General features: G+C 48.5%; 1 protein-coding gene across 2 annotated transcripts; it reads left to right on the top strand.

Annotated features, from left to right (window-relative positions):
* The first annotated feature begins 233 nt into the window (after positions 1–233).
* On the top strand, positions 234–21,346 carry NUTF2 (nuclear transport factor 2). 2 transcript variants are annotated; one of them, XM_079799711.1, is made up of 5 exons: positions 234–323; positions 14,264–14,391; positions 16,441–16,512; positions 16,684–16,782; positions 19,668–21,346. In XM_079799711.1, exons 2-5 carry the CDS (start codon positions 14,293–14,295, stop codon positions 19,779–19,781), a joined length of 384 nt encoding a protein of 127 aa, XP_079655837.1. In that variant the 5' UTR covers positions 234–323; positions 14,264–14,292; the 3' UTR covers positions 19,782–21,346. The 2 variants fall into 2 exon arrangements, with proteins under 2 accessions (XP_079655837.1, XP_079655838.1); XM_079799712.1 differs by lacking the exon at positions 234–323 and adding an exon at positions 517–935.
* The last annotated feature ends 244 nt before the right edge of the window (positions 21,347–21,590 follow it).

The following is a 21,590-nucleotide window of genomic DNA, read 5'->3' as shown; positions in this document are numbered from 1 at the left end:
CAAGCCCTGACCCTTGCCTGGCGCCAAGTTCGGGTGTTCCAGAGGCTTCCGCTAGACCACAATTCTCAGGGGCTTGCCCCGGCAGCCGCCCTCCCTGGCTTAGCCTCACCTCCCGCGCTGCGGTCCGTGTCTGGGCCTCGGCGCATAGCACGCCGGGAACTGTAGTTTTCTCTGGGAGTACCTATGCCCGAAAGGAGCGCGGGGAGAACTGCGTTTCCCAGAGTGCAGCGGGGGTGGCGAGGGAAGGTAGGGGGGAAGGGACAGTCGGTCGCCGACCGCGCTGGGTTGCCGCCGCCGCTGCCGCCATCGTGCCAGCCCCTCGGGTGAGTGTCGCGGTTAGCGTGCCGGGGCGGGGGCTGGGACGCAAGAACCGCTCTCCGGGTTGCCTGGAGCCTCCGCTGCGAGTCCCCGGGCGGCCCCTCCCCTCCTCCCCCCTGGCGGCTCGAAGCCGCGCGGGGCCGGGGCCATGTGTCGCGCGCGACTCCGCCTCCCGCCGGTCCTCTGAGGCGGCGGCTGGGGGAAATACCGAGACAGCCAGGCTTCTATCCAGGCGGTACCGTGCACATGGCGGGAGCACCGGACTGCGCTAGGATGGGGTCTTTTTCTCTTGTCCAGACCATTCAGATGGGGCTCTCCGGGCCCCGCCCCGTCTGGCCTAACCCGGCCTGCCCAAGTCCCGCAAGTTTTGCAGGCTGGTCAATGGGTCGACCCCAGCCCCACGTCCTGCTACCCACCCGCGAAGGATCCGGAGATGGGCAAGCATTCTCCAGCCCACTCCGGACTCAGCATTGGGTAAGGGCGCCCGTATGCTGCAGCCCGGGCTTAGGACTCTTACTCTGTTCCCGACCGGCCTGGCTGGGATGTAGGATGCTTGTCTACAAGCTCGCTGGGAGTGCGCGAAGTCTAACTCCCCCTCCCAACTCTGGAACTCATCCGTAAGTTCTGCGTGGAGGGGAGAGGCAAGTAATCTGGAGTTGGAGGGAGTTTCACGTGGGACTTCACCCCTGATCAGCCTTGGAAGATCTGGCCTGATGTGATGCGGCAGGTCCAGGTTGGATGTCTCAGCCCTCGCCCTTCTCTCTCTCAGTGACCAGGTTCCAGCTGTGGTGGGTTGGCCAGCCGTGTTAGTGGAGGAAGGAAGCCAAGGAGGTGAGGTTAGATGTCTGAGCCTCCAGCACATTAGACCTCCTCAGCACAACCTAATCCTTATACCTGCCCCTCCCAGAGTTATGTACCCTCCTCCCACAGTGGAGAATGATTCCATAAGAATGGCGGTGATAGGTGGAATTCAAAGAAGGGGGACGTAGAATCCAGGCCTGAGGTCCATGAACCCAGTGCCAAACAAGAAACTGGACTGGAAACAACATTGGGGGTGAATCACATTTGGGCTGTGGGGCTCAGATACAGACTCTGTGAGGCCTTCTGAAGCTTGGGTAGCAGACCTAGAGCTGAAAGCTGCAGACAGTTAGATTTCCCTCACTTGCGCTCTCACTTCCCAGCTGCTGGATTGATTTGTGGACAGGCAGTAAATTGGTTGGGCTTTAGGAAATTGCCCTTGATGGCTCCAGTGACCCCTTGAGTTCTGGGAGAAGCAGAGTATCTAGCCATTGAGTAAGTCCTCTGATAGGCTTTGTAAAGGTACTTCTGATTGAATGGTTATATAATGGACCTGTCTAGAGAAGACTATGGGATTTTGGGAAGACACAACTTGTCAAGCCTTGATTCCTCTGACCCAGTGTGGCTTCTGGGCCACAGTTCTCTTAGAAGAGTTGAGTTAGGCCCATGGAGCAGAAAGTCTCCACCTCTGGACTTTCCCTCCTTACAAGTGATTTTTTTCTGATCATTGGGCTTTAGCCTTGGAAGTTTCCTGCAATTGAATTGCTCTATCTAGCCATTCTCCCTGGTTAGGGAGGACAGGCAAGGGTTAGACTTCTCTGAACTTAATCTTCCCAGTCCACCTCCCAGCACATGAGCACAGGGAAGTCAGGTTTATTCAGCAGGTTCAGGAGAGGCCTGCTTTGCCAGTGGATGTGGGCAATGGAGGGACTACCCACAGGTCACACATAGGATCAATGTGGTGAAATCTCTTATTGCTAAAAGCAGTTGTTTCATGACTCTCTCTACATCAAGCATGTCAGAGCCCTCCCGCCGCGAGTTTGACATGCTTGTTCTACATTGTCTGGTTTAGTTCTTTCTAGGACACAAGTTTCAGGTGAGCTGGGCTTGAGGCTATGGGTTAGTTTTGCACATTTTGAAGGCCCTGGGTGGCTTGATCACAAGAGTTTTCTACAAGGTCAAAAAGATTCTGTTCTTCTCCACAGTTGCATGGAAATAGGAATTCAGGTCCCTCCCTCTCATTCCAGTCCTTTTAGAAGTTCCTTATAGCTTCTGTGTCTGGAGTCAGCACACTATTGCTAGGCATCTTGATCCCCCAGAAGCCCTTGACCTTTCTGGAACTTGGCAAGCCATCTGGGTCTCAGAGATAAGAACCCTGAGGTTCTCCAGAATCATTCTGCATCTTCTATTCTTTTTATTTCAGAGAGTGGAAGGGAGAGGGAGATAGAAACAACAATGATGAGAGAGAATCATCAATTGGTTGCTTCCTGCATGCCACCTACTGGACTGGGGATCGTGCCGCAACCTGGGCATTTGCTCTGACTATGAATCAAACCCATGCTCAGCCACTGAGCCACTCCCACTGAGCTGCATCTTCTATTGTCTGATTTGGAAAGAGGCCTGGCACAGTGCATTTGGGATATGTCTACATAAGCATGGGGGCATGGTGTGAGGATGACTGGGTTCTGAATCAGCTCAAAACTAGGTTCCTAGGTGGCGTGGAGCCTTCCTCTCCACTCTGAGCCATGTCTCACTTTATCTTGTTGTTTTTATAGTTGGTGGGTTAGGATGGGATGAATGATTTAAGAGATAGAGAATTCTAAAATCCTAGAATTGGAAGGCACCTTATATAAAAAAATTCTAGGATTCCTTTACTGAGGCATTAGTATCTTCCTTGAAATTATTTTTTTCTCCTCTATCACTAATGATCAATTTTATTCAGCAACCATTCTTTGGGCCCTTTCTGTGTGTCAGGCTCTGGGCTGAGGCTGGAGATAGAAAAATGAATCCTGTCCAGTCCTGGTGAAAGGGTAATGCTGTTTTGTGCTGAGGACTAAATTGAAGGGACCTACAGGGGCTCTTGGCCCTGCACAGAAGAGGGGACTTCTGAATGATTAGAGGACTAAAGAGAAAAGGGTGTTAGTGAGTCCAATCCTTCAGTACACAGAGCAAGGTATACCTCCAAATGGTGGGCCCAGGAAGGTCTGGGGTCCCTTAGGCAAAGCTGTCACTACTTTAAATTTAAATTGCAGTGGCTGTTGAATCTACCTGCTGTCTTCTACAGCCTGCTCTTCATCCCTTAGATCTCTGCTGGTAGTCTTCCAGTGCCTGGGAGTTTCACCAGCTTTTTGTGCTCTGTGGCCTTCTTGTTATTCCCTGCCTGGAGTCTGGGTTTCACTGAGACCCTCTCAGGTCACTTTTATTAAAATGCCCAATGCTCCTGGAATGGTACCTATCAGGACATCTTCCCCGAGTGAGTCAGAGGCACCTTCCCAGAATGAAAGGGAATAGTTCTTTTTTTTTTTTAATATATATTTTATTGATTTTTTAAAAAAATATATTTTATTGATTTATTACAGTGAGGAAGAGAGAGGGATAGAATGTTAGAAACATTGATGAGAGAGAAACATCGACCAGCCGCCTCCCGCACACCCCCCACCGGGGATGTGCCCGCAACCAAGGTACATGCCCTTGACCGGAATCGAACCCGGGACCCCTCAGTCTGCAGGCCGACGCTCCATCCACTGAGCCAAACCGGTTTCGGCTATTTTATTGATTTTTTACAGAGAGGAAGAGAGAGGGATAGAGAGTTAGAAACATCGATGAGAGAGAAACATCGATCAGCTGCCTCTTGCACACCCCCTACTGGGGATGTGCCCGCAACCACGGTACATGCCCTTGACCGGAATCGAACCTGGGACCCTTGAGTCCACAGGCCGATGCTCTATCCACTGAGCCAAACCGGTTTCGGCGGGAATAGTTCTTTTGGAGAGAGAGGGGTAGATGGATCCAAAAAGATTTCACAGGATGGACATTGAAATGAAAGTTGGGCAGGATTTCTATGGGCTGGGGTTGAGCTGAACCTCTTTATGGGCTTTTTTCCATCCTTAATTTCTAGTGGGCCATTTGAGGAAGCTTGTGTTTTGAATTAAATTTGAGTTGGCTACCCCTTCCCCAGCATTGAGATTCTGTGATTTTCTTGCTTTGACCATATGTGGCAGGAATTCTTTTTTATTTTTATATATATTTTATTGATTTTTTACAGAGAGGAAGGGAGAAGGATAGAGAGTTAGAAACATCGATGAGAGAGAAACATCGATCAGCTGCCTCCTGCACAGCCCCCACTGAGGATGTGCCCGCAACCAAGGTACATGCCCTTGACTGGAATCCAACCTGGGAACCTTCAGTCCGCAGGCCGATGCTCTATCCACTGAGCCAAACCAGTCAGGGCGTGTGGCAGGAATTCTTGACTCCCTCCCTGAGGGAGACAACAGAGTGTGGGTTATCCCTGGAATAACTTCCAGGCCTTTGTGATATTCTGGTCAGCACCCTGACCATCAGTTCTGTGTGGCACCTTCCCTCTTCTCACCCTATCAACTGGAATGTGTCTTCCTCAAAAGAATCCTTTGTTTAGGTCTGGCTGTGACTAGGGAAGTGTCTTAGTGGCCAGGGGAAAGGGATGCAATAGGGTCAGGGGTAGCTCTGCTCACTGACCCCGGGGCTCCCATCACTGGCTGATGGAGAACTTCCTGGACCTTATTCCTTATTTGTTGCTGTTACCTGCTTGGTGCAAATTCCCTAAGCTCTAGTCTGGAGAGGGGCCTACCTCGAGAAGGAGAACCCCCTTCAGGAGAGGAATGTTTCCAAGGTGCCTGGGAATTGAGGGCTGTTTGCCTCAGTAAACTGGGGTAATTCTGGAATGCTTGTTCCTTAGCAGATTCAGATAGGCCATCGGAGCTACTGGATCTCACCAGGGCAGAAACTGCTGCCCCTGGAAGCTTGTCTGTGTATAGAGACATTGGTTCTACTTGCAGAGATAGTTTCAGGCCCAGGAGAATGGAAGTCCGCACTTGTTCCTATGATGTAAACCTGCTTTGACCAGCTAAGCATGCACTCAGCGGCTTTCTGTCCTGAGGGGCGTGGAACTTGCTGATTTCAGAGGAGAGAAAAAGGCCTAGCCTCCGTTCCTGACCACCTCATTTTGCTACCTATATGCTTTTTGTTATTTGACGTTGGCTTGCAGCTATTCCAGTCTAGGCCAATTTTGTGGACATTTTAATGCTGGCTATGCCAGTGGACTTGCACAGCCTTGAATTTGTTCTTAACCTCTTGGTTTCCTCATCTGCAGAGTGATGATAACCATACCAGCTCTATAAGCTCAACAGTGAACATACACAACTGTTTGGCTAACAGGAGGCATTCCCTCCACCATCCTGGGGACTCTACATCCATCCCTTTATTACCCTGCTTATCTCAGTCATAGAATGTCACGATGGTATTGGCCAGGCAGGGTGGTGGCAGATAATGGGGGTGGTCACTTAGGTGCTTCAGTCCACACTAGGGGAGCCAAGTTCATGTATACCTAACCAGCAAGTTCATAGATGGGAGCTGACTGGGTCAGGGGCCCCAGAGATCTCTGAGCCTCCTGGGAAATGGGAAGCTACTCAGGGACTGAGTAAGTGCAGAGCAGAGACCAGAATGCAGTCTCAGATTCAGCTTCTGGGTTAGCCAGGGCAACCTGAAGGAGCCCTCCCTCTAGGCAGAAGAGGAAAAGGCCATCTGGGTGCTGGGGACACCTAGATCTCAGCAGGGGTCTGCTCTAAAATGGGTTTTGTCCTGGCCAGCCAGTGGGGCATCGGACCTTGGCTAATTTCTCTCTAGACTTCAGGCAGGGGAGTGGTGACAAGGCAGTTGGCAGTCCTAGGTCAAGGCTTCTTAGCTCTTGAACGAGTGTTCACCTGGGACTTGACAGTGACTCTTTACAGCGGAGTCCTGCTTTATATCCTTAGTTGATTACCCCTAACATGCCACAATTATTATTATTATTATTTTTAAAATATATTTTATTGATTTTTTACAGAGAGGAAGGGAGAGGGAGAGAGAGTTAGAAACATCTATGAGAGAGAAACATCGATCAGCCGCCTCCTGCACACCCCCCACTGGGGATGTGTTCGCAACCGAGGTACATGGCCCTGACCGGAATCGAACCCGGGACCCCTCAGTCCGCAGGCCGACGCTCTATCCACTGAGCCAAACCAGTTTCGGCCACATGCCACAATTATTGATGAGGCGACACCATGAGGGAGAGGAGGAGGAGGGGCAGGCTAGAGGCCAGGCCTTTGAGCATGGGGTTGTGTGCCTGCTGTTTAGCCACAGCTGTCCTTTAGGTGACTGACCAGGAACTTGGGAGTGAGAAGAGGGAGTTGGGGCCAAGCCCCACTTGCCACACGCCTGACAACTAGGACAGTAAACGTAGGTGGAGGGGAAGTGGGTTACTTGGCCACTGAAATTGAGCAGGGTTTACCCAGAACTACTCCTCCAGAGAAGGGCTGGCCTCAGCCCCACCTCCTACACATTCACAGACTTAGTTTTTGAGGGCTGAGCCAGGCACCATGGGAATAGGGATGCCCTTTTCGGGGACACAGGGTGAGGCAAAAATAGGTTTACAGTTGTGAGTATGTGAAAGCGTTTATTCTTGTATTATTTTCCATACAAACAAATGAAGATCTACTTTTGCCCCACCCTGTATGCAAGTGTGACAATCGCATGCAGTGACAAGTTCTAAGGAAGTAATACAGGATGGTGAAGTGAGTACCAGGGCAGCTATTTTTGGCTGAGTGGTGAGGGTAGGTATCTATGAAGAAGTGACATTTGAGCTGACACATAGGTAACACGGAGCCAGGCACATGAAGATTTAGGGAGGAGAAGAGTGATCCAGGTAGAACGATCAACAGTTGCAAGCCTGTAGGGTGAGAACAGGCTTAGTATGTTCCAGAAACAAGAGAATACCAAGAGGCTGTAAATGAAGGGTGCGGGGGAGGGGAGGTGTCAGTGGCAGGAGACAAGGTTGGACAGCTGGGAGGGCAGGTCACCCATCACAGGATAAGTTGTCAGTGGAGGGCCATAGGACAGGATACACAGCACCCCTCACCATGAAATCAGAGGGGCAGCTTGTTCCTGAACTGAAGAACTGAAGAACAGACACCCTGCAGTGTCTTCCTCTCTGGTGCAGTACACTGCATTTCCCCTCTCCCCCTGTAATTCACGGCTATGCTCTGGGTCCTAGATGTTTAAACCAAGGTTGACTGTCAGTCCCACCTGTTGAAGAAGTCCTTCCCAGCCTGTGTGCTTCAGGTCTGTTTAGGGCTTAGCAGAAAGTAGGTGTGAGTCATGGCCGCCATTGGCCTCAAGTTCCAGGACCTCACTATGAGCTCAGCACATCTGCTGGCATTTCTTGCAGGCCTCAGTAGTGGGCCCTCAAACATGTGAGCATCTTTCTGTGTGTCAGTCTGGAGTTAGTGAGTTAGTGATGTCCTCTTCCCCATCATTCCTGCCCCAGTCCCTTCCCCAGGTTCTCTCTGCTTTGCTGAGATGGTAGAACAGGGTTGTGATTTTGAAGGTTTGGGAAAACAGATCATCCATGAAAACACCTATTGTTTAGTGTGGAAATCTGCCTGGCGCCTTTGTTTGGAGGCAGAAGTCCTGCTTCAAGCCCGCAACCTGTCTGAGAAAGCCAAGGTCAGAGATCGGGGCTTCAGCCCTATGTGCTATTCATTTTTATCTTCAGAGCAGTTGTTGCTGGAAGTCCTGCCTCTCGAGTCCACTGGTTCCATCCGATTCTACCATCTGTTAGGTTAGTGAACTTGAGCAAGTTACAGTTAGCTAATCTCAGCCTCATTTTGCTCATCTCTAACATGGGTGTTGACTCAGGGTATTAGGGATAAGTGCATGTAAAGCCCTAAGCACATTTCTATACCTAATACCCATTAGTGAAAAGGAGATGTTACCAGTTGGGCACTGCTATTTCAAGTTTTGTCCTTGGAAATACTGACTCAGAATTTGAGGATAAAAATGAAGTTTTTCTGTTGCCTAAAGGGATCCCCTGAGCCAGTGGTTTTAACTTGGGGTCTATGACTGAACCTCAGGAAGTGTAAACAACAATTATTCAGAAGGCTGGGGCATCCTGCCGCTATGCAGATTTATTGGGAGAGGGTCACAGACATTCTTAGAGGGTCTTTGCACCCACAGAGACCTAACAGTCAGTGAAGGCTGATGCTCAGTGGGAAGAGGTCATTGAGGTCATTTCTGCTCCTTGAGGAGCCTGGCCTCGGTCAGCCTGCGGACTGTTGGCATGGTCAGCGGCCCTCTTGAAAGAGCTGTAGGAGAAGCCGTCATGAAGGTCAGTCCATATCTGATGTGAGGCTGCCTCTAAGCCTTGGCATTTTGTTTCTTTCCAGGCTGTTCTTTCTTCAATAACTGTATTAGAAACAAGGTTTAGGGCTTACTGACCATCCTGGTGAACATCCTCCCTGCCTGGTCCAGACCCCTTCCCTGTGTTGCATGGAGATGGGAGGGAAGCTCTGCTCCCTGCTTCTTTTTTTATTTATTTTATTATTTTTTAAATATATTTTATTGATTTTTTACAGAGAGGAAGAGAGAGGGATAGAGAGTTAGAAACATCGATGAGAGAGAAACATCGATCAGCTGCCTCTTGCACACCCCCTACTGGGGATGTGCCCGCAACCAAGGTACATGCCCTTGATCGGAATCGAACCTGGGACCCTTGAGTCCGCAGGCCGACGCTCTATCCACTGAGCCAAACCGGTTTCGGCCCTGCTTCTTTTTTTAGATTTAGGAATGCTGTCTCCTGGCCATGAGTTGAAAGCTTTGTGGGAGGTTTAGAATCATAAACTATAAGTCCTGCAATTTGCTGGGCCATGCTCTGTCTCAGGAGGTTGGGGTCCAGTAAGAACCTTACTGGAACCCTCACAGCCCAGTGCTACAGTATTTAGGTGGAGGAGTGTTTAGGTCAGGAGCCCAGCTTGGCATTTTTAAATCAAAGGCTTCAATCCACATAATTGTGTTTTTTAAAAAAATTATATATATATCTCCTATATAATAAAGTGGGAATATGCTAATTGACCATCACACCCTCACAAGATGGTGGTGCCCAGTCCCCTCAACCCCGCCTCATCCAGCCCCAGTCCCCCAGTCCCCTCAGCCCCACAGGGGAAGGCAGTTGGGGGGCGATCGGACCTCTAGGGGAGGGCAGATGGGGACAATCATGCCAGCAGGGAGGCAGTTAGGCATCAATCAAGCCAGCAGGGGAGTGGTTAGGGGGCTCTCAGCCTGGCAGGCAGAGTGGTTAGGAGCCAGCAGTCCCAGTCCCAGATTGTGAGAGGGATGTCCAACTGCTGATTTAGGCCCCTGCGGGATCAGGCCTAAACCAGCAGTCGGACATCCCCCGAGGGGTCCCAGATTGGAGAGGGTGCAGGCTGGGCTGAGGGACACTAGGCACCAAGGTCCCCCCCCCCCGCCCCCCCGTGCATGAAATTCATTTAAATATATATATTTTTTAAAAATATATTTTATTGATTTTTTACAGAGGAAGGGAGAGGGATAGAGAGCCAGAAACATCGATGAGAGAGAAACATCGATCAGCTGCCTCCTGTATACCCCCACTGGGGATGTGCCCGCAACCAAGTACATGCCCTTGACCGGAATCGAACCTGGGACCTTTCAGTCCGCAGGCCGACGCTCTATCCACTGAGCCAAACCGGTTTCGGCTAAATATATTTCTTTATTTTAAATATATTTCTTTATTGATTTCAGAGAGGAAGAGAGAGATAGAAACCTCAATGATGAGAGAGAATCATTGATTGGCTGCCTCCTGCACACCCCTACTGGGGATCAAGCCCGCAACCCGGACATGTGCCCTTGGCTGGATTGGAACCTGGGATCCTTCAGTCCATATGCTGACACTTTATCCACTGAACCAAACCGGCTAGGGCTATAATATATTTTTATTGATTTTAGAGAGGAATTGAGAGGGGGGGGGGAGAGAGAGAAACATTAATGATGAAAGAGAATCATTGATCGGCTACCTCCTGCAAGTCCCACACTGGGGATGGAGTCCAAAACTTGGGCATGTGCCCTGACCAGGAATCGAACCCATGACCTGCTGGTTCATAGGTCGACACTCAACCACTGAGTCAGCTGACTGGGTTCCACATAGTTTTGAAGGTTTCTTCTCACACTTTCTGGAAAACCCTGAGCTGTCCTGGTGTGTTGATATGGGTTTGCCCATGGATTTGGAGCTCAACATTAGAGTCTGGGAAGGAGTCTGTTCCTGAATATGTGGAGATCTGAATAATGACTTTAAGGAAGAGCAGAGACTGACCAGGCAGATGAGGGGAGGGAAGACAACACAGTGGGCAGGCACTTGGTGAGTTCTGGTGTATTTGTGTGTGGAGCTGGATTGAGGTAGGAAAGAATGGCTGGAGAGGCAGAGACAGGTGTGGCTGGCCACCTGTGTTGCTTGGGGGTTTAGCCTTTAATTCAAAGGCTAGGGTGGTGCTATAGGGGAGGGACATGGCCAGCTTTGTTGTTTAGAGGTCATGATGCAAAGGAGCAGAAAGAAAGGCACTGACCTTGCCCAGCCGGTTATGGCTCAGTGGTTAAGCTTAGACCCAGGAACCCAGAGGTCACTAGTTTGATTCCCAGTCGGGGGATATGCCAGGCTTGTGGGCGTGCAAGGGGCAGCTGATCGATGATTCTCTCTCATCATTGATGTTTCTATCTTTTTCCCCTTACTTTCTCTCTGAAATCAATAAAAATATATTTTTTTAAAAAAACACTGGCCTTGACCAGAGGATGAACTTGGAACAGGACTCACATCAATGAACCTGTTTTCCTACCTGTTAAGCCAATTGACAGTGAACTCTGACCACATGGCTGTTGTGGCCATTACATGGAAATGAATAAATCATGGTCAAGCAGACCTTGAATAATGTTGGTATTGGCACCAGGAGCCCTGCTTGCCATTTTTAAAAAATATATTTTTTTTATTGATTTCAGAGAGGAAGAGAGAGATATATATAGAAACATCAATGATGAGAGAGAATCATCGATCAGCTGCCTCCTGCACACCGCCCCCTCCTCCCCCTTTTCCCCCGCTCTTCCGCTCCCCACCCGGGAATGAGCCAGCAACCTGGGCATGTGCCCTTGTCTGGAATCAAACCCGGGACCCTTCAGTCTGCTGGCCAACACTCTAGCCACTGAGCCAAACCAGCTAGGGCCCTGCTTTTCATTTTTAAAGCAAAGACCTCAATCCACATAGTTTTGAAGGTTTCTTCTAACACTTTCTGGAAAACCCTTAACTGTCTTGTTCCTCAGGAGAGTTCCCTCTTTCTTGCCTTGCCCCACCAGACCGAAGGACTTTTCTGTCCCTTTATCCCTCCACCTTCTTCATTCCACCACTACTTCTGCCAAGTAGTTTTTGTATAGCAAGTTACCACATCACTAAGAACAATATTGAGAAGGAAAAAAAACACACTGACACACTTCCTCTGCCTCACTGACCCACAGTGTCATGTCAGCACTTTTTTTGTCTTTGGATCATCTTCTAAATTTCTTCTCACCTTCTATCTCTGCCTTCCCAGTTTCTTGCCCTGACCTCTTTTCCTTTCCCCAGATATTTGCTTATGCTTTTTATTCTGATTAGCATATTCTTTCTCTAAGACCTTCCCTTAGGACTGTCTAGCCTTGCTAGGGGCAGGAGAGATGGCCCTTACCCATTCCTTCAGCTGTTCTGCTGCCCCAGACCTCTTGGGCTGGGCAAGTCACCTTGCGGTTAAGATGTGGTGGGTTTGGGCTGCAGTGAGTGAGCTAAGCACAGTGAATACTGGATAGAAGGGGCAGCGATATGAGGGGCTGTGCCCTGTCTCAAGTAATCCCCAGTTTGTGTGTAAGTACCCCTTGGCAATGACACCAAGACAACACAGCTGAGACTAGCTCTTGGTCCTACGCTTTTCCTACTTGTTTATTTGTTTCTTGGCAGAGTGTGAACTGGGACATACCTTGTGTTCCTGTGTAACAGGCGTGGCCCAGTACAAGTTCTCTCCTCTGCTTAGTTTAGACTTTCCTGGACATTTCTTAGTCATCCCAGCACTGAGCTGCTATTTTTAGTGCCACCACCTCCTAGGGGACCTAAAATAAAGCTGGCTCAGCTTCCTGGCTCCTCATTGGCTAGAGTGTTGGTCGCAGGCTAGAAGATTGGCTGGATTGAGGTGAGCTACTGTCCCTCCTCACTGGCTCCTTTGGCCTTAGGTGAGGTCACAGGGACTGGAGTGAATTAGCACTTACCACATAGAGCTGAAGGCTTGACCAGGTTCCTTTAATGAGGCATCACAACCACTGGTTCCACCTCCATTTTATTGGGAGGAGGAGGAGGAAGAGGCTAAGGCTCTAAGAAAGGTAGTGACGTGCATCATCTCCTACCACGGTTTTGTTTTGTTTTTAATATATATTTTATTGTTTTTTTTGTTTTTGTTTTTTACAGAGAGGAAGGGAGAAGGATAGAGAGTTAGAAACATCGATGAGAGAGAAACATCGATCAGCTGCCTCCTGCACCCCCCCCCCCCCCCCCCGCCACTGGGGATGTGCTCGAAACCAAGGTGCATGCCCTCGACTGGAATCGAACCTGGGACCCTTGAGTCCGCAGGCCGACGCTCTATCCACTGAGCCAAACCGGTCACAGCATTTCCTACCACTGTTAATGGTTGTCTGCCAGGGTTGAACCCACCTTCTCACTGCTTTGGTTTAGAGTCCTGTTATCAGGAAAGGGGGGCTGGCTCCTCTAAAATCAGACCACTATGGAACAACACATGGATCTGCTGTCATGGGATCCTGCAGTGAGATGTGGACCTCCTCACCCTGGAGGGGCCTAACAAAACCAGAGTGATTCTCTCATCTAACACCCTTGAGGCGGGGTGTCTATAGCTGGGAGGGTGCTTCCTCTTCCCCTCAGAAATTAGAGAGGGACAGCCCCTTCCTAACGGAGGGAGTGCTAAGGGATGGGAGATTTGAAGAGATGAAATGTTTCCCCCACATGGCTTTCATTTCCCCTCCCCACATCCCTCATCTATTACTTTGTGATTCCCTGAACTCGTCCCTATCTCTGAAGTAGGTAGGGGTCACCCTCAATGAAGAAATGCCTCAGAAAGGGCCAGGCATTACCTGGCCTCAAAGATGTAAATTGCTCCCTTAAGACTAAGGGGAGCCCTAACCATTTTGGCTCAGTGGATAAAGGATCGGCCTGCAGACTAAAGGGTCCCAGGTTCGATTCCGGTCAAGGGCATGTACCTTGGTTGCGGGCACATCCCCAGTAGCGGGTGTGCAGGAGGCAGCTGATCGATGTTTCTCTCTCATCGATGTTTCTAACTCTCTATCCCTCTCCCTTCCTCTATGTAAAAAATCAATAAAATAAAATAAAAAGATTAAGGGGAGTCTTTTTGTAGCAAGTGGGGCCTTGAAGAGCCATTTTCCCTCCATCTCACTGGGTCTTCCTCCACCGACCAGTAAAGCACTGGGGCAATGTTCAGGCACTGAGGGTGAGTCCCAGCAGGACAAGGAGGGAACCTGAGGGCTGTAATAGAAGACACTTATTGCACAGGCACCAGTAGTTGCTGGCCTGCAAAGTGGAAAGAAGAGCAAATAACTTTTGCCTTGCACGTTGTTGGGAGGATTTAATGAAAAGCTATGGGGAGACTGCTTAGCTCCTCCCTAAAGCTCCATCCCCTTATTGGGCATTGAAGGACCTATTCTCATCTTCCTTTGTCCTGGCTCCACCCTCAGTACCCATCCCGGGTGCTCCATGACCCTGGCACCTCTCTGACTCATCAACCAGAGCTTCTCAAAGGAGAGGCTGAGTCTGGCCCACCTCGGCTCCCTACACTGGTCTGTACTGGGAGAAGTCTCCTACCAGTTCCCTGGGGCCTCTTCATGTTCCCTGTGTGAACAGACCTCAGCAAACAATGTCCTGCTCGAGGAGGCCAGGGAGGGGTGGGGGTCAGTGAAGAGATAGCAGCTGGCTACATCCTGGTCCGGCAGTACCAATGCTTTCCTACCTGTTTTGCTGGTCTTGCAGGTTTCAACGAGGCTGGGTGACGCTCCAGAATGGGAGACAAGCCACTTTGGGAGCAGATTGGATCCAGCTTCATTCAACATTACTACCAGTTATTTGATAACGACAGAACCCAACTAGGCGCAATTTACGTAAGTCTCCAGCTCTAGAAACGTGACCCCAGGGGATTAGTTCAGGTGTGTTGGCCCCTTTGTCCAGGTCACAAGTTCTGGCAGCCCTCACTGGACTTGGCTGCATCCTTCTGAGCTCCCCATGGTACATGGGGCCTGAAGTCTGGTCCAGCTACTTGGTTTACACATTCCCTTCTGTCATGTTCCACAAAGTAAGGATTCTGGTACCCTGGGCAGGGTGTTCTAGGCTGGCCATCCATGGTTCTGGAAGTGCCAATGTTCTAAATCAGGTGGCAGCAGACAGAGGCTAGGGCTCACGGTGCCTTCTGGAGGTAGCAGCCATGAGTGTCATCAGTGCAAAGCTGTGTTCTGGAGGCCCCAGGTCTGGCTTCCTTTTGGAGACCAAAAGCACCTGAATGCTCATGGGAAGCAAATGGGGTTAGCCCAGAGAGACTCGTATGTCCTTTGAAAAACCCTTCTGTGCAGGCATTGTTTGCTGCTATTTTAATGGAGATCACTATATACCAAGAGCTACTTGTATTTGACCTTCCCAAGACTTGGTCAAAGAAATATGATTGATCAGGCCTTGCCTAGCAGGTCTGCCCAGGATAAGAGTGATGGCATAGCCTCAGAGCCTGACTGGACTGTGGCAGACTCCTATCTCTCCCTCCCAAGAGTCAGGGTTCATTCAGAAATTTTGGAGAAAAGAAAGGGATCTTACCAGTGGAGGGCCAAATCCAGCACAACTATTATTTGATTGTCATCATCATAGATCAAGAATTTAAATAAAAAGTTTGAATTAATTTGACTTTGGGATCTTTGCCTTGTTGCTTCTTTATTTATTTAAATAATCTTTTTTTTTTATTGATTTGAGAGCGAGAGGGAGGAGGGGAGAGAGATAAATATTGATTTGTTGTTCCACTTATTTATGTACTCATTGACTGATTCTTTTTGTTGTTGTTGTTGTTGTTCATTGGTTGATTCTTGTATGTGCTTTGACCAAAGATCAAACTCCCAACCTTGATGTATTGGGATGACCTCTAACCAACTGAGCTACTTTGTCAGGGTGCCTCCTTACTTCTTAACTTCAATTGAAGGATGCCTGACCCAGGGAAGAGAGTTAGCAAAATCCTAAAAGTACACTTTATGTATGTCATTTTATATAATCCTCAGCATATGGTCCCCTTTGAATATCAGGAAACTGAGACTTGGAAAAATAAGTAACTTGCATAATGTCACGGCTGGTAAATAGCAAAGGCATTTTGAGTTCTGCCCCTGAAGGCTGTGGCAGGGAAGATCTGGAAGGGAGAGGCAAAGCTACTTGGTTGCCTTGGGAGGCCTTGTCAGTTTCCATCTCTCCTTGACCATCTGGGAGCTCCCATGGAAAGGACTTCAGTGGAAGTCAGCCTAAGCTCTAGAGATGGTGATAAACATAGAATATTTTCAAATTATTATTATTATTTATTTTTTTAAAATATATTTTATTGATTTTTTACAGAGAGGAAGGGAGAGGGATAGAGAGTTAGAAACATCGATGAGAGAGAAACATCGACCAGCTGCCTCCTGCACACCTTCCACTGGGGTTGTGCTCACAACCAAGGTACATGCCCTTGACCGGAATCGAACCTGGGACCCCTCAGTCCGTAGGACGACTCTCTAGCCACTGAGCCAAACCAGTTAGGGCTCAAATTATTTTTGATGATTTCTCTGGGACTGGTGCTAATTGACCACACAGTAGGATGGCTTTTGGCTGAGCCTTGGCCATATATGGCCAGCCTGGGGCTCATGCATATCAGAGGTCATATGACTTGCATAAAAACTTCAAAATAGACTTATTTAATAAGTTTATATTTTGTTAGTTTTTAAAGCCTGAGCTCTGGGATGATGGGGTATAATTAAAGTTAGTAGTAGTGTAAAGTTTAGAAGCTATCCTCAGTTTCTTTCATTACAGGCAGGGAAACTGAGGCATGAACTCATTCCTAAAATAAGATTTATTTTTAGGGTCTGTTCAAGGCCTCAGAGATACTTTTGGTGCTCTGAGACCCTGACCTCAGGTTTTCTGGTTTTCAGATTGACGCATCATGCCTTACGTGGGAAGGACAGCAATTCCAGGGGAAAGCTGCCATTGTGGAGAAGTTGTCTGTAAGTAAGAGCCAGGGTGGGGCTGCAGGCATCTCCTTCCCTGCTGGCCCCAGCTCACTACCCTCCCTTTCTCTCTCTCTCTCTCTCTCTCTTTTTTTACTTTTGTCATACCATTATTTATTTATTTATTATTTTGATATGGCTTTTATTTTCCCTCCCTTTCTCTTGCAGAGCCTTCCGTTCCAGAAAATCCAGCACAGCATCACGGCACAGGACCACCAGCCCACGCCAGATAGCTGCATCCTTAGCATGGTTGTGGGCCAGCTTAAGGTAATAGTGCTGCTAGGGAGAATAGGGCAGACAGAGGAGATGCCTGCGCTCCTGCCTTCCCTGTGATATGATCTGCTTATCAAGGGACACCCAGACAGAGTGACTATCTAGAGTTGTGCTGTTCAATATAACAGCAACCAGCCACATGTGGTAATTTTTTTTTTTTAATTTAAAGACTTTTTATTGTTTTTAGAAAGAGAGAAAGGCGGCGAGAGAGAGAGAGAGATTTATGTGAGAGCAAAACTTCGACCCCCCACCCCCCAGTAGGGGGTATTGAACCCACAACCAAGGCACATGCCCTGACAGGAAATTGAACAAGCAACCTTTTGGTACAAGAAAGATGCTCAGCCAACAGCTATACCCGCCAGGGCCACATGTGGTTATTTAAAAATTACATTAATTAATTAATTACCTTAAATAAAATGTAGTCTATCAGTTACACTAGCCATATTTCAAGTACTCAGTCACTATGGCTGCCTATTGGACAACACAGACAGAATATTTCTATTATTGCAGAAAGTTCTAGTGGACAGCACTGATTTAGAGCCTTTTTGGAAAAGGGACAAGAGGTATAGGAGCAGGTTGAGGCTGTGGTGCCAATCCACTGGGCCTTCATAGTACCCCAAGGTGTAGGTGACCTTCTGTAGGCAATTGACCCTGGACCGGCGAGCTGGGTGCCAAGTAGCAGTCCCCTACTGGAGTCCATGCTGCCACTCCCAGAGCTGGCTGCTGATTCCTCTACCTGCTGAGCAAAGCAGGTTTTGGGAACTCTTGCATCTCTACATTTTTCCCTTCTTCTTAAGACCTGTCATCTTCAAAATCTTCCTGTGGCCCCTCAGCACCTCCACCCCAAGAACTCTCCCAGAATTTCCTACCTCTTGTGCTTTAGCAACTGAAACCAAATTCTTGGTTTCTAAAAAGCCTCTCTTCCTTCCCAAAGCAGAATAACTTGGCTGTTCCTTGACAAGATCCCAGTGTCCTAGGACTGTCATGATGGGGCTCAGAATAACAGTCCCTCTCCCTAAGCTAGCCAGAGTGTCTAATACAAGGGTTGAGGGAGGGGCTCCCAAGCCTCTACAGTGGACTCTAAGAGACCTGACTTCTGGCCTGGACTTCCCCTTCAGTTTTTCCTGCCTGTCCAAGATGCCCTGCCCAGACTCTATGCTCAAATAGGCCCTTGGGCCCAGCTGGTGTGGCTCAGTTGGTTGAGTGTCATCCTGTGCACCAAGAGGTCACAGGGTTTGATTCCAGGTCAGGGTACATACCCAGGTTGCAGGCTTGATTCCCAATAGGGGGTGTGCAGGAGGTAGTTGATCTCTTACTGATGTTTTTATCTCTCCCTGTACCTTCCATCTCTTTCTCAGAAAAAATAAAAGTTGCCCTAACTGGTTTGGCTCTGGATAGAGCGTCGGCCTGCGGACTGAAGGGTCCCAGGTTCGATTCCAGTCAAGGGCATGTACCTGGGTTGCGGGCACATCCCCAGTAGGAGGTGTGCAGGAGGCAGCTGATCGATGTTTCTCTCTCATCAATGTTTCTAACTCTCTAACCCCTTCCTCTCTGTAAGAAAAAATAAAAATTTTTAAAAACAATAATAAAAGTCAATAAAAAATATATTTATAAAAAATAGGCTTGCCGAAACCGGTTTGGCTCAGTGGATAGTGTCGGTCTGCGGACTGAAGGGTCCCAGGTTCGATTCCGGTCAAGGGCATGTACACTGGTTGCGGGCACATCCCCGGTAGGGGATGTGCAGGAGGCAGCTGGTCGGTGTTTCTCTCTCATCGATGTTTCTAGCTCTCTGTCCCTCTCCCTTCCTCTCTGTAAAAAATCAATAAAATATATTAAAAAATAAATAAATAAAATAATAAAAAAAATTAGGCTCTTAGTAGGTCCAGAGGCCCAGTGTCCACTTTTCCAGGCTGGGCTCAGTAAGCAGTGCCCTTTTCCACATGGCTTCAGGTTCTTTCTTCTGTTTCTGTCAAACTCTTGCCCTAGCCAGTTTGGCTCAGTGGATAGAGCGTCGGCCTGCGGACTCAAGGGTCCCGGGTTCGATTCTGGTCAGAGGCATGTACCTTAGTTGCGGGCACATACCCAATAGGGCGTGTGCAAGAGGCAGCTGATTGATGTTTCACATCGATGTTTCTAACTCTCTATCCCTCTTTCTTCCGCTCTGTAAAAAATCAATAAAATATATTAAAAAACAAAACAAAACTCAGCCTTTAAAAGACCGATTTGCTTCCTTGCTGATAATTCCCAGAAAAACCAGTGATGTTAGAGACAGCACTGGTTATTGATTAGCTGAGCTCCTACCTCATCCTGGTCTGCAGTTTAGCTGGAGGTCTCTTCTGTTTTCAACAGATCACCGATGGCGATGCTTTGTGTTTTTTCCCTATAGAGCTGTGATCACAGCAGTGTGAACTCAGTTTTGAACCTTTTCTCATGTATTTGGCCATAGTCATCCTTAGCAGTTGCTTTCTCCTGATTGGATTAACTGGTGCAATCAGTTAATGAAGGGGTAGTATGAAGGCCCAGTGGCTTGGCACAACAGCCTTATCCTGCTCCTATACCTCTTGTCCCTATACCCCTTGGCACCAAGAGTGCTTAGTTTATAGATACTGTAAATTTAGGAGGTGAGCGCTGCATTAACTCTTTCAGATTGGTCACTTGTGCCCAGAGACGTGGGCTTAGAGGCAGGTATGTTCTCTGTTCTTTTGCTGTAGCTAATTGGTGAATTGTTCTGCAGTTTATGTGTAAATAGCAGTGTGAGCTGCCATCTATAAGCCTCTATGTGCCCAGTGTAGTGTTTCATACATTAAATCAATTCGCATTCACGAGTATTCCTGGTCTCTACGTGGCCCCCTTACTGAATCATTTTTCTCTCCTTACAGGCCGATGAAGACCCCATCATGGGGTTCCACCAGATGTTCCTATTGAAGAACATCAATGATGCTTGGGTTTGCACCAATGACATGTTCAGGCTTGCCCTGCACAACTTCGGCTGACCTCCTCCCAGCCAGGCACTCATGCTGTTTCCTCCTCCCTCCTCTTCCAGATACTATTCACACTCCTCCAGATGCTCCAAATATCATACACAAATGAGCAGGACCAAGGTGGGAGCGGGCGCAGTGCGCTGCTGCTACCTAGGTATTGTGCATGATGTTTGGACGCTAGACTAGTTACATCTGACAGGAGAAGTTTGTGTTGTACCAGCGCATGCCTTGGAAAGACTTAAGTAATGCAAAAGGTTGTCTTTTTTTTTTTTTTAATCTACTGACAAGTTGCTCTAGTAACCCAAAGAAGTGAAGGAGAAAGCAGCTGCCTCACCGTCCAGATATTGATTTGTTCAGATGTTTCAATGCCTCATGATACAATAAAACCACAAAAATTTTCTTAACAGTTTAAATTGTTTTAATTAGTTTAATAGTTGGCTGGACATCTATAACTACCCTGCCGCATTGGCTGTCACATGTCTCACTCTCACGTCTCTACCCCAACTCAACAATACCTATTGCAAGGAGAAAACTGCTGAAGCAGCATTCCAAGCTAGTTTCTGTCAGAAGCCCAGGGCATAGTGTTGCCCTCCCCAACCCACCTGGTCTTAGGAAAGTGAGCTGCAGACAGGGAGAGCTCACGCCTGGCCTGAAGTTTCCCTTGCACTGAAGCCTCTGCAGTCAGTTCTGACACCTGTGACCTCTACACTGGTTGGGGTCAGGGCTCTAGTAACCAAACAGGTGACCCAGAATCCCACAACATGGAGACCCCTTGGCAAAAATGGCCCATGAGGTTCAGACCCACTGAGCAAAATTTGAGGGAGAGGGGCCTATTTTATCCCCAGAAGGGTTAGGATCACACAGGGTAACCCCAAGCCAAGAACAGGGCAGTTCAAATCCTATACTACCTGCTTTGGGCAATGTGGTACAGTTCAGATCCTGTACCACATTGCTCAAAGGCAAGTGCCTATAGATCCAGGCCTGGTTGATTGGAGTATAGCCTTAGAGCTATGAAAGAAGGCAATCTGAGTTTGAGGGATTTGTACTCTAGGATTTCTCACCTTTCAGACCTTTCTGCAAGGCATCTTTAGGCCTATTCCCTTCCTTACACACAGCTTCTACCTGTCTTCAAATCTTTCAGCTATTGGGGCAGTTTATGCTCCTCAGTTTTGGAGACAAAGGCCTTGCCCATGGCAAATCTAGCCCTGAGACCTGGTGGCAAGGTAGCAGTCACAGGCTAGAACCAAACCCAGGACTTGGGCTGGTGCCCTGTTAGGGGTTTTAGGATTGGTGAGGCACCACAGCTATGCCTGACCTGTACTCCCCCTTTCCTTCTACTGAATGGAGACCAAGGACTTTCTCAGACGCTAAGATATTGCCTGGCTATCCTGGGCACAGGCTGGATGCGTGCTGTTTGAGAGGAGAGTATATTCAGGAGATTTCAGTGGAACTCATATCTAGGCTACTGTGTATTTGGGGGGTGGGAGAGAGAGGTAGGTGCTTGCTGCCTCTTAAACCACCTTGTATAAAACCTGCAATACAGCTTCCATGTACCTGTGCCTGAAATGTCTGCAATAAAGAGGTCTTTGTTAACTGGTTTCTTTCTTCCTGCCTGGGGGTCCTCGGTTGGGCAATGGGATGCTGGAGGGCTATTAGGAAACAATGTGATGTTTTTGGTGGGGCTATCGTGATCTTGCAATTCCTGGACCTATTGACATCCTGGGTCCCCTCATTTCCTAAAGAGGAAAGCGAGACTCCTGCTAATTCAGCTTGTTCTTGGAGAGGTCTGACTACAGCCTGAGTGGCGGAATTGACCGGGTC

Source organism: Cnephaeus nilssonii (genome assembly GCF_951640355.1).
Source record: "Cnephaeus nilssonii genome assembly, chromosome: 20".
NCBI classification, from domain to species: Eukaryota; Metazoa; Chordata; class Mammalia; order Chiroptera; family Vespertilionidae; genus Cnephaeus; species Cnephaeus nilssonii.
The sequence above is the reverse complement of the archived record's forward strand: the minus strand, read 5'-3'. Positions and strand labels throughout refer to the sequence as shown.

What these genes read in the sequence shown, in the direction of transcription:
- NUTF2 (XM_079799711.1), top strand. Translation starts at nt 14,293, where the DNA reads ATGGGAGACAAGCCACTTTGGGAGCAGATTGGATCCAGCTTCATTCAA. An exon ending in CCCAACTAGGCGCAATTTAC is followed by an intron (nt 14,392 to 16,440) that starts GTAAGTCTCCAG and finishes TCTGGTTTTCAG; the next exon opens with ATTGACGCATCATGCCTTAC. An exon ending in TGGTTGTGGGCCAGCTTAAG is followed by an intron (nt 16,783 to 19,667) that starts GTAATAGTGCTG and finishes CTCTCCTTACAG; the next exon opens with GCCGATGAAGACCCCATCAT.